At 26.3% G+C, this 19,673-nt stretch overlaps 1 protein-coding gene across 1 annotated transcript in view; it reads right to left on the bottom strand.

Annotated features, from left to right (window-relative positions):
- Positions 1-19,673, bottom strand: part of LOC127286459 (UBA-like domain-containing protein 2) — a 37,499-nt gene that overhangs the window by 13,855 nt on the left and 3,971 nt on the right. Inside the window, exon 2 of the mRNA XM_051312892.1 lies at positions 11,206-11,280. Within this exon, the coding sequence (XP_051168849.1) occupies positions 11,206-11,280 (75 nt within the window). The remainder of the gene's footprint in view (positions 1-11,205; positions 11,281-19,673) is intronic.

Here is a 19,673-nt window from a genome sequence, read left to right as displayed (position 1 = left end):
AAAGACTGCTGATAAATAAGTATCTGCTTATAGCAATTATTTCTATATAACGATAATATGATAATAAATATATCCATTAGATAGAATAAAAGCAAGGTAAGTATTTTCTTTTTCTTTGCCTTATATTATCACACTCACAAACATTTTTGTTCTATTATTATTATTATTAAGAAATTATAATTATATATATATATAATTGTAAGAAAGTAATAAAATTTTTTATATTTGATTCAAATTAATATTTTTTATGAAATCAGCAGTATTAGTAAAAATTTTCCATTTTACTAAATATATATATATATATTTATTTAAAAACCAACTGTATAAATATTGAGATCGTCTAAGCAGAGATATCAGGATAGCAAATAAAGTAGAATATACATATATATGTTCTCATATTAGTATATAGAATTAGTACGAACGGAATCTATGTCAATCGGTTTACTTCTTCATTAAAAATATTTTTTTAGAGCTTAGCAAATATAAATAACTAAAAGTGTATTTAAATATGCATGTCCAAAATATTCAATAGGAATTGTATTATTTTTACACATTGTCTTTTTGTTTGGAAAATTTTTGGAAAATAAAAAAAATAGACAAACATTACATTAAAAATTACTAGAAAAAAATACTGTTCTTTGTTTTTTTTTTTACTTATATTTTACATAATTTTTTTTTTAATTTGTTATTTTGTACAGAATTTTTTTTTTAAACTTGTTACTATTTTATAATATACAAATTTTTTTAAAATTAAAAAATATTTATATAAAAAAATAGTTAAAAAAAACAATTTTTAAAAAAAAATTTAAAATAACAGAAACAAAAAATTTTTTTCTATGTATAAAAAAGAAAGTAAAAAAATTAAAAATAATTAATATAACAAATGTTATAAACATCGAATGTAAAAATAACAATATTTATGTTCTTTATTTTTTTTCTATTTTATTAGCTCAATTCAAACTATGACAATTAATAAAAATAAACAAAAAACAATAGGTAATGAAACAAAATCTACTAATAATATTAATGACTATTTATCTTTCAGATATGAAGACTTGAGTGACTTAGGCCAGAGTTTACGCCCTATTTTCTCCGGTATAAAAATGGGTGTTAATGAAAACCAAATCGTAACAAAAAAAAAAGAACTTGAATTAATTTGAGCAAAAAAAGGCTCATATTCTCAAGTCAAAATCTACCAAATATTTTGGTTAATTGAAACATAACCTAAAAATTAATTTAAGAGTGTCGAACAGTCTCTGAAATTATTTGGCAAAGAGAGATCTTTAATTATCGCCCTATAAAAACGTCACTGAACGTGAAAATGATAAACATTGATTTTAAAATCCTTTTTTCGAAACACGAACACTTTTTACAAAATCAGCCAAAACACCGAGGATCCTTATCTTATAAATTTCCTAAATCCGAAAAATTGTGCGAATCTATGAACAAAAACGCGATTGCAAAACGAAAAGTCGGAGAGTAATATAATGACAGGTTTATTACGTCCTGCCACCGTCAGATGGCAGAAGCATTCAGGGAGCACAAAGTAGCAACTATTATGACATTACTTTCCTAGTTTTCGTTTTTCAATCGCGTTTTTGTATGGATTCACACAATCTTTCGGCTTTAGAAAATTTATAAGATAAGGATCCTTGGTGTTTTGGCCAATTTTGTACAAAGTGTCAGCTGAATCCGAAGTCAGAATAGTCAGATTTTTTTGTGCCTGCGTGTAATTAAATGTCTTTCTTTGTCAAAGAATTTCAAAGACCGTTTGACACTCTTAACTAATACTTAGTAATTTACAACTGATAGAGTAGAATTTAACTATTTCCAAACAGTAGAATAATTCTAACTTCAGCAATTAGTAAAAAAATAACTAAAAAACAATATTAAAATAAAGTCTACTAATACTTAAATTATTTAGTAATTTTTTAACTGAAATAAAGTAGAATTGAACTATTTCCAATTAGTAACTCAATTCTACCTATTAAATTATGTAGTTTTCGTCAAACTAATTCAGATTTTTTTAATCGTATCTCTGTCATACATATTTATATTTAACTTTTGTTTCACGGAAATGAAAAAAATTAGAATATTTGTTTGTTTAGAGTACATATATATATAATTAATGCAATGAATCAACATAGTTAAAAATTCAATTACCAATTTTATTTCTAAATATGCGTTTCATCATCAGAGAGACGATATATTCTAACTCATCCTATACACATATTGCTCAATTGAAATTTTATATACCACATTGATATCCATATAAATTGTATCGAACAAGTTAGAACAAGTCATATATGAGGACAAGAGGAAAGAATTTGTTCAATGTAACTATATAGGAATACGATGTATGGAAGCGAGTTGGGATTATCGGAATGCCTCCGACAAGAATAGTAATCCGCCTAGCTCTTCTGTCTACTGACAGTGCACAGTGGTTCTCCGTCTTTTGTTACTAAGCGCAAAGATTATTGCCATCAGTTTCGTAAGCATCCAAAGCATTTAAAGAATATTAGCCTTCCAAAGTCATAATATATATATAGATATATTTATTTTTCTCTAGAAGCTACTTTAGCTTCTATAATAAAATTCTCCTTTCACTTCGTTCATGATTAGTTACATATATATGTATATCGATACAAGAAATCTGAACGGAAATATTGCCAGGAATATTTTTGCCCCCCTCAAAAAAAAAAAGCAATCAACTTTCATTACTTGTGAGGAAAAAAAATATAAACTGCATCCTTACAGGAATATGTTGTAGTAGATGAAATTTAAAATTTTTTTTCTACTTTTGCATCGTAAAGCGATGATAATTTGAAATTTTATATATTTCCCCTTTTAATTTTCGAATTTATTTCAATTTAATCAACAACTTGAAAGAGTTTCTTAAACATATATACTTTAAAGACTTTCTGGACGAGGCGCAAACATTCACCTCCTGCGAGTGTGAATTGCATTATTCATTTTAGATATTTACATATGGAAAGTATTTGTAGTTTCAACGTCAATTAATTATACTTAATTGTTAATTGTCAAATCCTTGAAATTTCAACCTTTGATTTGAGACAAATTATATATTGATAATTCAAAAATATGTTTGATATTATTTATAAATAAATCTCAAAAAAAAGTGTCTAAAGTTCTTCCGATATATTTGTCTTAGACCCAAATAAATATTTATTCATTTTAAATAAAAAGTTTATTTGCACTAAATAAAATTTTATTCGTGCTAAATTAAATTTTTTTTATTTGAAACAAATAAAAAGTTATTAGACTCAGAAAAATATATTTTTATTTTTTTTAATATCTAAATAACATAAGCTTTTAGTTTAATAAGTCTTAAATTGACTTTCTACAATAGAAATGTCGAATTTTCTATTTTAAAGGTATTTTTACTCGAATCGCACCGTAATTAGTGCATTTACCCTATGTTTAATATACTTTTTTATTGCTGTAGTAATTTTTAAAAAAATGTATTAGATAAAAAAAAATGATTTTGTTCATTTGAACGTTCAGAACTTTAGACACAAGAAAGTTTATGCAAGAAAAGTGAATGGTTATACCATATATACCCTAAGGGTTAGCTTCGAGAAAGATCATTCAATCAATTGCTGTTTCGATACGGTTATTTTATGCAGCATTTTATTATTTATTTATATTCTTGAATAACTGAAAAGGTATATATATATAATTCAATACTTTCCCTAGAACTTCTATTTTTTATGTGATATATATTTTTTTTCAAATATAAGATGCAAAATAAAAGTTTCTTCTTATTCAGGAAAATTGTATAAAGGTGGCTTTAATCTCGCTTATGTATAATTATATACTGTGTGATCTCAAAGTTCAAAGGTCTTTTATTGTTGCACGGAAATAAATTAATCTTCAAATTAGAAATTTAATGTGAGATTTAAGCATTATAAAATTATCTACGAAAATCAACGTAAAATGTAAAAGGAGGCGTATATAATTATCCCATGAAAATCATTTTCATTACTTAGAATTTTCATTTTAAACAAATTTTATTAGATATATATAAAAATATAATTTTTCGAATTAGAATTGGATAGGATTTTTTTAGACGAATTTTTATTTTACAAAAATTTCTCTTTACGAAAATTTTTATGTAAAATAATTTCAATTCAACCGGATTTTAATTTAGCAGAATTCTCATTCATCAAAATTTTAAAGTGATTCGAGTTTTTGAAATGTCAAAATTTCAAAATTTCAAAATTTTGTTTATTTAAATTCTAGTTATCCGAATTTTAATTTACTAAAATTCATATTTAACAGAAATCTTAAAGCGCCGAAATTTTATTTGTCCGAAATTGCATATATAAGCAATCGAAGAATGATTTCGGCTTCATTTTTAAAATTCACTAATCACAATTTTCTTGATAATTTCTGATTGGTTAATTTTTAAAATCAGGCAAAAATCTTCCTGTTGATTGTTTGTTCGGTCATTTGCATTTTCGGGCAAATAAAATTTCAGCTCTTTAAAAATTCTGTATACAATAAAAATTTGATATATAAAAATTCTGTTAAGTAAAAATTCGTTTATTCAGAATTCTGTCAAATTTTAATTCGAAAAATGAAAATTCGTCTAATAAAATAATTATATGTAAATGCATCCACTCTAAAATGATTAAAAGAAACTTGGAAGTCTTCTTCTGGATTTTCAAGGTTTTTTTATGGTTTCATAAATATATATATAGGAAACCTTGATTTTTTTCAGATCGATAGAAAATAATATTTTCAAAATGAAATCAACAATTATTGTGAAATTTATCGACGTTGGTGATTTCGTAAATATATATATATATTTAAAACTATTTTCGAGTATATTTAAACACTTCCGAGTATATTAAAACGTTTGATGTTAAAAATATTTCTATGGGTTTATATATATATATAGGTTTGAAGACAGCCAAGACAATTTTGAGTCATGAATACAAATAATTTGGAAGACATTAAGTACAGCATAATTTTGTCTCTAAGCAAATTCCGTCTGTTGCTAAACATATAATGTACAAAAAGACATTCATGAGCTTTTTATGCGAAATGCGCGCTTATTTTAAAAGAGGTATTTTAACTTCAATTAGTAAAAGTTTGAGGTTATGTTTATTACTTTATTGATTAAATATATTTAATTTAAATTTATTTTCAATTTTCACTAAAAAAAATAAAATTTGAGTTTGTATTAAAAATTATATTCAATTTTATTGAAATATATTTAGATTTTACAAATATTATAAGATTTTACTAGCTTTTAACAAATTTTTATCAATATATTTAGGAAATGAAAAAAAAAATAGAAATTTTAATTGTTATGAAAAAAGTAGTTTGCAAGAAAAAAATGTATTTATTTAAACTTACAAATAGATGGTAGAACCTTTAGATAGTATAAAGTATTAAAAAAAAATGTTAATAAAAACTTTAGAGACAGTTTCTAAAAATAATTAAATATTAATAAATTTTAGGAATCCAATAAAAAAAGAATTTAAAAGAAAAATTGAAAATTTTAAACAAAAAGAAGGAAGCGATTTTTAGAAAATAGAAAGTCAAAGGAAAAAAGAAATTGATATACACTGGAGTCTCCCAAGAGAGGACTTCTGAAGAGAGGACTAAGTAGTGACGCGGCGCGGTAAGGAGTGAGGGGGGAAGAGATGGGCGGGATCAGAAAGAGGAACGTGAACTCAGGAGCGTTTGTTTTTAGTGTACCTTTCTCGCGTAGTGTTTTACATACGTAACAGAATGTATTCTGTTAAAAAAAACACATCTCTGTGATACGATATACGGCCCTGGAGTGTTTACAATTTTCGGCGTCAAGGACGAATTCCGTAGAGAGGTCCAAGACTCTTTCTGTCCTCTCTTCGGAGACTCTAGTGTAATATACATTTTTTTTAACTTTTAATCATTTTTAAATGCATACATTTTTTTCACTTTTATACTTTGTTTATGACATTATTTGTAAACATATTTAACCTTCAGATAAAAATAAATAAATAGATAACATAAAATATTTGAACGATTGTTTTGTTAAAAATTGAGTAAAATTCTAAATACAATGTTACAATATATTTATGCATAACACTCTAAATGCTTTACCTATACATTAAAAATATAAAGAAATAATAATGTAAAAAATTGAAAAATTAATTTAAAACTTAAAAAAAATAAGTTCCAAAAATAAAAAAAATTATATATATATATATATTATTTGTATATGAAAGCGTGGACGAATGTCACGTCGTAATTTTTCTATTTTTAGATTAAATTTAACTCTTTTAAAAACTCATTCTGACGTTTTTAAGAATGGAATGATTCGACCTCGCAAATATTGGTTGTACAAATAAATGTGAACATCATCGTATAATAATATTTCAATAAAATTTCAAATATTCACGTGAATGAAATTATCAACTATTCATAAAAAAATAATGCATTTTGATGTTAAAAATGAGTATAATATACTTAATTTAATAATTATTTATTTTTTAGTACATAAAATGACTTCTTGTAACTGATAAGTGATTGCGCATGCGCAGAGTACGTAAAGAACTGTACTGCATTCAAAAGTAGTACTTTACGTACTCTGCGCATCTTCGACGCTTACTTCAACTCTTAATTTTTTAACAATAATGTCTCATGAAATCTTCGTTTAAAATATTCGTTGTTATTATATATTCGTTTAAAATATGAAATAAAAAAATTTATATTAAAAAAAAAATATTTAAAAACTCAAAGTCAACGATTAATTGACCTGACATTTATATTCTTTACGTACGTTTTTCGAATTACCTAATAAGGTAAAAGTACCCATTATGGGACGGTTGCTTGACAGTTTTTGAGATTAAGTGTATTTGAACCATTATTTTAAAAACTAATAAGAAACTTTTTGCTGCATTAGAATTGTGTATGTCTCTAGTTGTTAAAACAGTGTTTTTGGTAGCATTTTTATGTTGTAATGATAAATTATTATTGATAAAATTGTAAATAAAAAATTTGTACCCATTATGAGACATGAATTTTATAGTGCACCTTTGTCCTATCAATGCGGATCCTATTATGGGACACTGAACAAATTGTTACTATAATGTCAATTAATTTGCATAATTATAATGGTACTAAGTTGTATTTTCACTTGTGCGCACAATAAATTAAATATTTAATATAATATACGGTTATAATAAAAATAAAAAAAATTTATGAGCCGTCTGCTGCTGTCCTCTAGCGGTCATTTTTTGTACTAATTTACATAAAATATATAAACAAGTACAGCTTAAATTGTGTGCAAACAATATTTGGAGGTTATGTTGGATTCAATTAATTATTTTTAACTTTTAATTATTTATTATTGTTTATTTATATATTGTATAATTAAAATAAATAAACAATGATCCTTGAGAAAAATTATAATGAGAGATTCTTTAAATAAATCAACAAACGGACGTGTCCCACAATAGGATCAGGGTTTTAAAATTAGTGTACCTTGATTTGAGACAAAGCCTTTTGCAGTCCCATAATTACAGACACGTATAAAATTATAAACCTATTATAAGACACTTATTTTTCTCAAAAAATTAATTAAATTTAAATTATGTCATTTTTGAAATAGATTCTAGAATAAAAAACGAATTGTTTGATCACTTATACATAACACATTATAGTCTTAATTTTGCAGAACAAATCAATAATAAGTCACAGGGTTTAAGAAATTTTGCTGAAATCATGAACGATGTTTTCTATTTTTTGACATTACGCAATAAACTAATTTTTTTAAAAATTTCAATCAATTTTTAGCTCATATATTATTTTATTTCTGTGAAATAAAATATGTGTTTTATTAAGGAAAATATTTTTCGGTTTACTTTTTTTAATGTTCAGGTCTCAAATTAATGTTTTCCAAGTTTGTCCCATAATAGGTGAAATTTTATAAATTGTCCCATAATGGGTACTTTTACCTTATTTTTTTATCACTTTACCCGTGTGGAAATCTTCCCAAAGTCGCCCAAAGTGAGACTGGGCGCCAATCTAGGCCCAATTTGGCTTTCCAAAGTTTGAAAAATGAAGAAATAAAAGAATTAAGTTAATTAAATTATTATTTAAATAATATGCTGAACAATTATACAAAAAACATTGTTTGTTAGTCGTCATCTTTAATACAATTTAATTTAAAAGGATATTATATTTATTCATTTAATTTACTCTTTTGTTGTTAAATTATTTATATAATTATTAATTAACAATTATAAATAAAAATGGAATAACTCAATCTGGCCCCAGCTGGGATTTCTCAACCTTGGGAAATCTTTGGGATCAGCGTTACGCGCCCAGTTTGGGCGTTGTCTGGGTTGCCCACTTTGGACAATGGGAAACCCAGTCTGGCCCAGATTGGGGCCCAGTCGACTTTTCCACACGGGTAGTAGAATAGAGAAAAACGCATTTAAAAAGTACTTTGCTTCTAAAGATGTTTTTTTAAAAACAATAAAAAAATTCCATAATTTTTATCAAATAAAAAAATACATATTTTTTTATTTTTCATAAAGATTTGGAAAAAAAAAATGTTGAATGAAAATCTCTCCTTGATTTATATATAGAAAACAATATTCATCTTTTATTTTCAAATTAAAAATAAAATATTAAAATTTCGAACATTAATAATTAATATATATATACGAAAATTGAATTAAATAATATAAACAAAAGAGGGGAAATTGCAGGGTCAAACACGCGCCATCGATTTTCTCACATCAACAAGAGAGAGAGAGAGAGCTTGGGGAACGTTATATTATGCTTTGCCGATGATATTTTGCTTTTTACCCCAAGAGCTTATGGCCTCGAACCAGAATTGCGTCATCCTTGAATGTTAATTTCCCATAACATTTTGCGCTTCCGCCACAAAAGCTTCTCTCATATATAAAATGAGGAAGTTCGTTAATACCATCATCTTGTGTATGAACATCGCGTATATACAAGGAAGAATTTTACGCTTGAGCATCTCATTATGTCACATTCATTCTGGATCATTGAGAATTATGATAGTGTAGCGTACTCTATTTTTCATATAATAATAATAATAATTATTATTATTATTATTATATATACAGCGACGAGAGTCAACAATGGATATCAGGGGCTCTGACACTTTATTGTCAAGACATATATAGAGAAACAGGCACTATTCCAAAAATTGGAATTCTAGGTAACATTTTTGGAGTTGTGCCGAGAACGAATGAAGAGATAAGATCGTCAATTGTCATTATTGTCGATGACTTGCATCAAATGAAATGAGGACGTGTCTTAAAATAGAAATTTGATTTTTTATTGTTGGCAAAACAAAAGTTTACAAATTTTTATTTTCTGCTCCATTTTACAATATACTTCTAGACTGTCGTCCTGATTTAAAAAGACAGTATCTACATAATTTATGGAAAATGAGTTTTTTATACCGTTGGATTCGTAAAAAAAAGACGCATTTTTCTGTGCTAATTAGAATTATTATTCTTAATTGATTTTTTAGTTAATTAGGCGCTAATTTCGATAAAAAGGATTATCTATATCAATTTCCGACAAATACTGATGCTAAAAACACATCTACAAGTTTATGAGTAATGCATTGTTGTAATAATTTCAATAAACCTATTTTTAATGATAAAAATAGCAAATAGAAATACTCGAAATCCTATTCCCTTACACAGAAAAAAAGGTGGGTAAAAAGTTGTAAAGATAGAGGATAAAAGTCGTTAGCATACAGGTGAAAGGACAAATTTGTGATGGATAAAAATGTTACTAAAATATTACTAGAAAAATGGATGTCATATTTGAGTAAACTGTTTAATTTTAATAAAAATATTAGTAATTTGACACTTAACTTATTAAATCCATAAATTTTATATAAATAAGTAATTGCACGTGGAAATATTTCGCCTATAATTATTGTCTATTAATAAAAATATCTTTGACTAATACAAGTGATAGCTGACGACAGTACGTAAATAATCAGAACTGGGAAATTACAACTCAACGTCTGTATTGTTGCACGAAAGCAGAGTTGGGTAGTAACTGAATTTTTTGTGCATATTAGGCTTTGCAACTTGTGACGTCAGAGTCGATTCTAGGTGTGACGTCAGAAGCCTGGAGGGACAACAAACAGACGACACAATGTTATTCTTTTGGGGAAGAAAATTAGTTTCCACTTTTATCAATTTTATTCACACTTTGAACATGGAAAACGCTTGTTGACATCTAATAAAATTAAAATGTGTGTTGATAATTAATTTTGTTATATATTTGATTCAAATGCATTAATAGATTCTCTGAATTCGTGATAAAATATAAATTTTGAGGTTAGGGATGTTTGTTTACTAACTTGAAATCTTTTACTGCTGCGGTAATTCCCACTTAAAATATATATTTTATATCTTTTTTAATAACATGCATACTGGATATTGTTTAATAATGTTAAAATGTAAAATGTGATTAGTAAACAAACTTTTCTAACCTCTATATTTATATTTTATCACGAATTCAGAGAATCTATCAATGCAATTGAATCAAATATATAACAAAATTAATTATCAACACAAATTTTATTTTTTTTAGAAGTCAACAAGCGTTTTCCATGTTCAAAGTATGAATAAAATTGATGAAAGTGGAAACAAATTTTCTTCCCCGTAAGAATAACATTATATTATATAAAAATTTTTTTGACTCATTTTATTTTATCACCATTGGAATTCCTTGCAAAAAATTACTTTAATAATAATTTTGTTAAATTTTAAAAATAATTTCTTAATAAATAGTTGATATAGTTGAAAATTTGTATATGTACTCTCCTATTAAAAAATTTGAAAAAGTTGGAAAAACTAATTTACTAATTTTTTTTTACGTTCAGAAAAGAAATACCTATTTCACTGAATTGTAAATTATACTTTTTTCGCTTTATAGAATTAAAATATTTAGTGTAACGCTTTTTGTCTTTATATATAAAATTTTATACATGTAATTTGGAAACATTTGCACGTGTTATGAATTTATATTATACGTTATGGTCGTTTTAGGTCTCGAGGTTAGAGAGGGAAATCACGATACGGAAATAGTTTGCCGAGAGTAGGTAGTAACATCGATTGAAAATGGTTATTCACATTTAGAAATAATTTATAATAATAAATTTTTTTTTTTTTTTAAACTCACCTGTCCAAAATGTGTACCTGGCCCCTGGGCACAAGAAGGTATCGCAGCCTCTTGAAAAAATATACTAAGTGCAGTCTGTAAAAAAAATGAAATTTCAAATAATTATAGTAAATATCTTGTAAAATGAAAATAATTTCAAAATTCAAATCTTCTAAAATATTTTTATCTAAATAAAAATATAAATACTAAAATATCGTTCATGAGAAACTTTAACCATATAATTTTTGATAAATATTTCTTTATGAGGAAAAATAATTTTTTTGATCCGTCTTTATTATAAAACTGTTTCAATTATTTTATTTCATTTATTTTTTTATTCATTGATTATTTTTATTAGTTAATTATTGTGTAATCAAGACAATATTTTATTGAAATAGAAATATTTTCTTATAATATACAGTAAATAAATATATAAAAATAAAGTTTAATGTAATAAATATAGCTATAAGGTTTGATTCCATAAATCAGTTCAATTTATCCAAGTTCTGATTGCTAACGTCAGATATCCGAGGATTAATGTAACATTTTCAAGATTTTTTTTTTTTATTTTCATCTCTCTCACATCTCTCTGTACATTGTTATAAACTGGTAATTGTAAATAAGTGAAGAAGAATTCTGCAACATCCTTTAATACATAGTTATATGAAGACTTCAATGACTGAGCAATCAGCAGACTACGAACTTTATAAACAATGAACATGTGGCAAGCATAACAGGCGCTTTGAACGTTGTGTTTATTATGTGTATATAATATGACTTCTCCGTCTTCAATGTTTTTTTTTTTTTTTTTTTTAAAAAAAAAAGAAGATACTATACACCAATTATTTATGAAGAATATCAATTTTCACACATCCAACATACAAATTCTGAAATCAAGGATATATAATTAGAAAAAAAGTCTGATCAATTTTAATATTATAATTGCATTATGATGTTTTTTACTTGAACCCTTAGTTTAATTTAATGTATTTCTAAGTTCTTTGGCATGAGGGTTCTATGAAAAAAGAACAAAACTTTTCCTTTATTTCATACGTTTCGGCAACTGATGTGTGCCTTCGTCAGTGAATATTTATTAAAGTATCTGTAATGATAAGTACAAATGTAACTGTAGAGTAATGTTCAAAATTTAGATATTGTCCATATTTTAATTTAGTTGTTACAAAATATGAAATTAGTATAAACTATAAAATAAAAATAACGTCGAATTCATAAATAATAGATTTATATAAAAAAATTTTTAATTGAATTTATAATAGAAAATTATATCCAAAGAAGAAATTCCTTGCCAACAATTTGCAACTTACAATCACATGTTTGAAGAAAGTTTAATGTAGATAGAAGTGGTACTATTGGAGCATAGTATGAATGTATTCCAATTAGTTGTAACACTGCACAACACATATATTTCAAATATTTTACACATTTTATTTTATTTATTTATTTTTGAGAGAAGTATCAATTAATAATAATTTTGACGAAAAGACAAAATTCTTTAAATGCTTTCGCCTCGACTTTTCCGAGGATACTGAGTTTTTGGGAGGTTTTGTATACTTTTTTGTGATATAGAAAAACTTTATGATATTGTATTGCATTTTTGAAGCCATGTGCAAAAGAGAGAGAAAAAAATAAAACATGTGTTTAAAGGGATTTTTAAATGGCTTGTTTAGACGTAGCGATATCCCGTAGTGATTGACACTAAAGAGTCAAATATCATTGGTGCCTTTATGTTTATGAAGGATCGTAAAATAGAATTTTTTTTTTTTTTTTTTTTTTTTTTTTTTTTTTTTTTTTTTAATTTTAAGGAATTACTTGTGAATGTGTGTTGAATTGTTTATGTCGGTGTTAGGAGATTTAAATTTAAGGAACGTTAAAGAATTTTTAAGATAGTGGTTTATAAGTGTTGGGGGTGGTGGTGGTGGTAAATTATATAATAATATGGTATATTATGTAAAGTGTGTTTTATATATATATATATACAGACATATATATGTGCAGAAAAAAATGAATTGTTTAGTGAGAGTATGTTGTATTTTACTGTGAATTTAAATTTCTATTTTTGGAGAGAATGGCTAAATAAAATGATGATAAGTTATTAACATCGGTTCTTTCGTTAACTGTTTTATCATCACTGGCAATGTGTGTCATCTCCAGTAACATTCTTTTTTTGTAAAAGTTGGTTTGTTCTAGAATGGTTGGGTCCTGCAAAAACAATTCATTTTTTTCTGCACATATATATGTCTGTATATATATATATATAAAACACACTTTACATAATATACCATATTATTATATAATTTACCACCACCACCACCCCCAACACTTATAAACCACTATCTTAAAAATTCTTTAACGTTCCTTAAATTTAAATCTCCTAACACCGACATAAACAATTCAACACACATTCACAAGTAATTCCTTAAAATTAAAAAAAAAAAAAAAAAAAAAAAAAAAAAAAAAATTCTATTTTACGATCCTTCATAAACATAAAGGCACCAATGATATTTGACTCTTTAGTGTCAATCACTACGGGATATCGCTACGTCTAAACAAGCCATTTAAAAATCCCTTTAAACACATGTTTTATTTTTTTCTCTCTCTTTTGCACATGGCTTCAAAAATGCAATACAATAAGTCATGTGAAGTTGGCACCAAAATCTCAAAAAATGAAAAATCCACAATAAGTTCTGGGTAGATTATCAATAGTTCTAGAGTTCTATAAGTTTTAATTCAATAGTTCCGTAAATTTTGACCAGAAAACATGATATTAAAAAAATAAGGTGCTAACTTCACCCAGCACTATAATTTTCGCAAAAAAGAGTGCTGACATATTATTCCGATAGAAAATACAGAGTTCTAGAGTTCTCTTATAAAACAAAAAATAGTTCTGCAAAATTTAAAAAATTTAAAGTTTTAGTTGATTTGACCATAGTTTTGGCATCTTTATCAATAGATCAACAAATTATTCTTATGAAATTCTACTCTAAACTCAAAATAAAAAAAAGTGTTGAAATTTAAAATTTAAAAAAAAATTTTTTTCAAAAATTTGAGTTTTTATGAGTTTTGATAAGAGTTCTGCCATCTTCATCAAGAGTTGTACAAATTATTCTTATGAAATTCTACTCTAAACTCAAAATAAAAAAAGTGCTGAATATTAAAATTTTCAAAAATTTGAGTTTTATGAGTTCTAATAACAGTTCTGGCATCTTCATCAAGAGTTGTACAAATTATTCTTATATTTTACTCTAAATTTAAAATAAAAAAAAGTACAGAACTTTAAAATTTTCGAAATTTTTTTTTCAATTTGAGTTTTTATGAATTCTGATTAGAGTTCTGGCATCTTCATTAAAAGAAATTTTACTCTTAATTAAAAAAAAAATGAACTTTAAAATTTTCAAAAAAATTTGAGTTCTCATGAGTTCTGATTAGAGTTTTGGCATCTTCATCAAGAGTTCTACAACTTATCCTTATGAAATTTTACTCTAAATTCAAAATCAAAAAGAGTGCTAAACTTTAAAATTTTCGAAAATTTGAGTTTTCAGGAGTTCTGAGAAGAGTTCTGGCATCTTTATCAAGAGATCTACAACTTATTCTTATAACAGTTTACTCCAAATTCAAAATCAAAAAAAAAGCTGAACTTTGAAATTTCTGAAAATTTTTTTCAAAAATTTGAGTTTACATGAGTTTTGATTAGAGTTCTGGCATCTGCATCAAGAGTTCTACAAATTATCCTTATGAAATTCTACTCTCAATTCAAAATCAAAAAAAGTGCATTTACTATTTTCAGAATCTACATTTAACCCCTTCACTTTCAAAAAAATCAAAATTTTTTAGAGTTCTGAATAGTACTAACAGAGTTTTAGATTTCTCCTTTTTATCTAAAATAGTTCTGTACGAAAATTTTTTTTATTTAAAAAAATATTTAAATTACGTGTTCTTTAAGTTCTGATGGGTGTTCTGTTTACCCCCCACTAAGTTCTACAAAAAACACACCTACATTTTTTTTCTAAACTTAAAATTAAAAAATGGGAAAAGAACTAGGCGCAATTGCGCCTACATCTAGGGTTTCGTGGCGCTTTAAATTTTAATGTCAACTACTGGGACATGTCAACTATAGGGACATGTCTACTATATGGACATGTCAACTATTGGGACATGTCAATTACTGAGACAGATGAACTACTGGGACATGTTAATTATAGGGGCATGTTAACTAATGGGACATGTAATGTCCATTCGGGAAAATGCCCATTCAGTAAATGGAGATTAGGGATCTGTGGGGCCCCAAAATTTGAATTTGGGAGCTATGGTGCCCCAAAATTTTAATTTGGGATCTGTGGTGCCCCAAAATTCGAATTTGGAAGCTATGTTTGCCCAAAATTTGAATTTGGGATCTGTGGTGCCACAAAATTCGAATTTGGAAGCTATGTTTGCCCAAAATTCGAATTTGGGATCTGTGGTGCCTCAAAAGTTTAATTTGGGATCTGTGGGGCCCCAAAATTTAAATTTGGGATCTGTGGTGCCCCAAAAGTTTAATTTGGGATCTGTGGGCCCCCAAAATTTTAATTTGGGATCTGTGGTGCCCCAAAATTCGAATTTGGAAGCTATGTTTGCCCAAAATTCGAATTTGGGATCTGTGGTGTCTCAAAAGTTTAATTTGGGATCTGTGGGGCCCCAAAATTTTAATTTGGGATCTGTGGTGCCCCAAAAGTTTAATTTGGGATCTGTGGGCCCCCAAAATTTTAATTTGGGATCTGTGGTGCCCCAAAATTTTAATTTGGCATCTGTGCCCTAAAATTTGATTTGGGAGCTGTGGTGCCCCAAAATATACTACGGACAGACGGACGCCAAAGTGAAACTATAAAGCTTTCGGCCATGGGCCACGAAACCCTAAAAAACTACGTGACTTTGAAATTTAAAAAAAATTCAAATAATTCAAAATTGAATTGCAAGAGTTTTGATTAGAGTACTGTTTGCCCCTCATTAAGTTCTACAAAAAACAGTAATAAAATTTTTTTCCATTTAAATTTCTTATCAAAGAAACTACAGGACTTTCAATTGACAACAATTAAAATATTTCGAAATTCAGTTCTAAGTATTCTGATAGTAGTTCTGTTTTCTCCCACTAAATTCTACAAAAAACCCTTAAGGGGTCTACCCACTTTAGACGCGATAAAATGAAGTTTGTTTTCTAGAATTTTTCTGATTGGTTTGTATTATAAATATTGACATATAAGTTGTTAGACTAAAGAAAAACACTCCCGAAATACATGAAAAAATTTTTGTTATTTGTTTTTGTAAATTTTATATGCATGAAAATGGTAGTTGAAAAAAAATCCCACAACAATTTTTTTTCCGCGCTGTTGATGAAATCTCAGAAACGGCTCCACCGATCCTTACCAAATTTTTACCACTTATTCTTTGGGACCATAGCTCTTGCGCATATCAAGGGATTTTAAAAATTTTGATTCTAAATATTTTTTTTGGGCCCAAAACGGTCATAAACAACGTTTTTTTACATTTTTTTCGAAAAATGTCCGCCATTTTGCCAATTTTGCATAAAAAAAATCGTATGATATGCGCAATAGCTATCAACGTGCTGAATCTAATACCGTTTGAATTTTTTGTTTCAGACCATCCGTGTCAAAAATTTCATCAACAGCGCGCACCACACTTTTTTTAAACATATTTTTCAACATGTATTTTTAAATAAAAAAATTAATTGAAAAAAATCAAAAATATTTTTTTTTTTTGCATTTCGAGAGTGTATTTATTATGTGCAATACCTCGCATATCAATATTTGTAATATAAAACTAAAAAAATATATGAAAATAGGCTATTTTTAGCCTGTCTAAAGTCCAAAGTCTTAGAAATCAAAATGTGTTAAATTGAACTCGCAACATAACTCTTGGAACTCAATTTTGAAAAATTTTTTTTTTTTTTTTAAATTTTAAGATCATGTAGTTTTTGTAATTTTAAGTTTAGAAAAAAATTTTAGGAGTGTTTTTTGTAGAACATAGTGGGGAGGGGGGTAAAAAGATTTCCCATCAGAACATGTGCAACTCGTAATATAAAAATTTATGAAAGTAAAAAAATTTTCGACTGTATATTTGCAGTTCTATTTTTAAAAACATAGGGAACTCTACAACTCTGTTAGAACTACTCAGAACTCAAAAAAAGGTTAATTTTGAAAAAAAATTTGTTTAGAATATCAAAGTTCACCCATTTTTTTTAATTTTAAATTTTGAGTAAAATGTTCTAAGGATAAATCGTAGAACTCTTTACGAAGTTGCTAAACCTCTTATCAGAACTCATAAAAACTCAAATTTTTGAAAAAAAATTTTCGGAAATTTCAAAGTTCAGCACTTTTTTTTATTTTGAATTTAGAGTAAAATTTGATAAGGATAAGTTGTAGAACTCTTGATGAAGATGCCAGAACTCTAATTAGAACTCATGAGAACTCAAATTTTTTCGAAAATTTCAAAGTTCAGCACTTGTTTTGATTTTGAGTTAAGGGTATGTGGGCGAAGGAGGTTTTTTTGTGGTTTGAATCTTTCTCTGAAATAAAAAATGATTTTGGGTTGAAATTCGGGAGAAATGATTTACTTTGGTACAAGGAATCTCGCTGTTCTACTTATTTACTACAACTTAACGCAAAAATAATAAAAATAAAGCAATAAATAGTAAAATAATGTGTTTTATCATAGTTCATTCAGCGGCCACTCGCTTAAATTGGCGCTGTTTACTGGAGCACTGACACACTCAAGCAACGACTCTGTATGCGCCGCCATCTTTTTTTCATTTTCGTTTAAAAATCCCACTTTTTAAACTTCATTTTTTTAATAATTTAACGCAAAATTATGTATTTTTCGGAGAACAGCGAGATTCATTGTAAGTACCAAAATCTATCATCCCTCAAAATTTTAGACAAAAATCTTTTCTCGTTTTAGAGAAGGATGTATACTAACAAAATACGTTTTTCCATACTAGGTCACGTGGGAGGTTCCCACATACCCTTAAGAGTAGAATTTCATAAGAATAATTTGTTGAACTATTGATAAAGGTGCCAGAACTTTGGTCAAATTGACTAAAACTTTAAATTTTTCAAAATTTTTAAATTTTGCGGAACTTTTTTTTGTTTTATAAGAGAACTCTAGAACTCTGTATTTTCTATCGGAATAATATGTCAGAACTCTTTTTTGCGAAATTTATAGTGCTGGGTGAAGTTAGCACCTTATTTTTTTAATATCATGTTTTCTGGTCAAAATTTACGGAACTATTGAATTAAAACTTATAGAACTCTAGAACTATTGATAATCTACCCAGAACTTATTGTGGATTTTTCATTTTTTGAGATTTTGGTGCCAACTTCACATGACTAATACAATATCATAAAGTTTTTCTATATCACAAAAAAGTATACAAAACCTCCCAAAAACTCAGTATCCTCGGAAAAGTCGAGGCGAAAGCATTTAAAGAATTTTGTCTTTTCGTCAAAATTATTATTAATTGATACTTCTCTCAAAAATAAATAAATAAAATAAAATGTGTAAAATATTTGAAATATATGTGTTGTGCAGTGTTACAACTAATTGGAATACATTCATACTATGCTCCAATAGTACCACTTCTATCTACATTAAACTTTCTTCAAACATGTGATTGTAAGTTGCAAATTGTTGGCAAGGAATTTCTTCTTTGGATATAATTTTCTATTATAAATTCAATTAAAAATTTTTTTATATAAATCTATTATTTATGAATTCGACGTTATTTTTATTTTATAGTTTATACTAATTTCATATTTTGTAACAACTAAATTAAAATATGGACAATATCTAAATTTTGAACATTACTCTACAGTTACATTTGTACTTATCATTACAGATACTTTAATAAATATTCACTGACGAAGGCACACATCAGTTGCCGAAACGTATGAAATAAAGGAAAAGTTTTGTTCTTTTTTCATAGAACCCTCATGCCAAAGAACTTAGAAATACATTTAATATTATAATTGATCGATTTTTTTTTAAATATCACACTAATAATAATAAAAATTACCCACTGGTTTTATAGCTATAACGATATTTTTAATATGTGAAAATTAAATATATAAATAAAACAAAAAAAAATTGTAATTTAAAAATAAAAATCAAATTATTTAAAAAATCGTGTTTTTGTAATTTAAATTAGAATTTTTATTTTCATAATTTTTTTTTTAAATTTTCGTTTTTAAGTAGTTCCTTTTTTTTATTAATAAATACGTAAACGATAAAAATAATACAAAAGCAATATTTTTATTTTTATAAAGGAAATTTAGTAATTTTTACATTATTTATTAATTTTTATAAAATTATAATTTTTTTTTTAATTATATTTTTAGACTAAAAAGCAATTTTACATTTTCTAAAAATTGAATCAATGAAAACTGTAACTAATTTAAAGTAGTGACTAAAACAATCTTGTA

The sequence above is a fragment of the Leptopilina boulardi genome, unplaced genomic scaffold (assembly GCF_019393585.1).
Source record: "Leptopilina boulardi isolate dan_hultmark-lab unplaced genomic scaffold, ZJU_Lbou_2.1 LbouV2_121, whole genome shotgun sequence".
Taxonomy (NCBI): domain Eukaryota; kingdom Metazoa; phylum Arthropoda; class Insecta; order Hymenoptera; family Figitidae; genus Leptopilina; species Leptopilina boulardi.
This window is presented reverse-complemented; position numbering and strand designations above follow the sequence as displayed.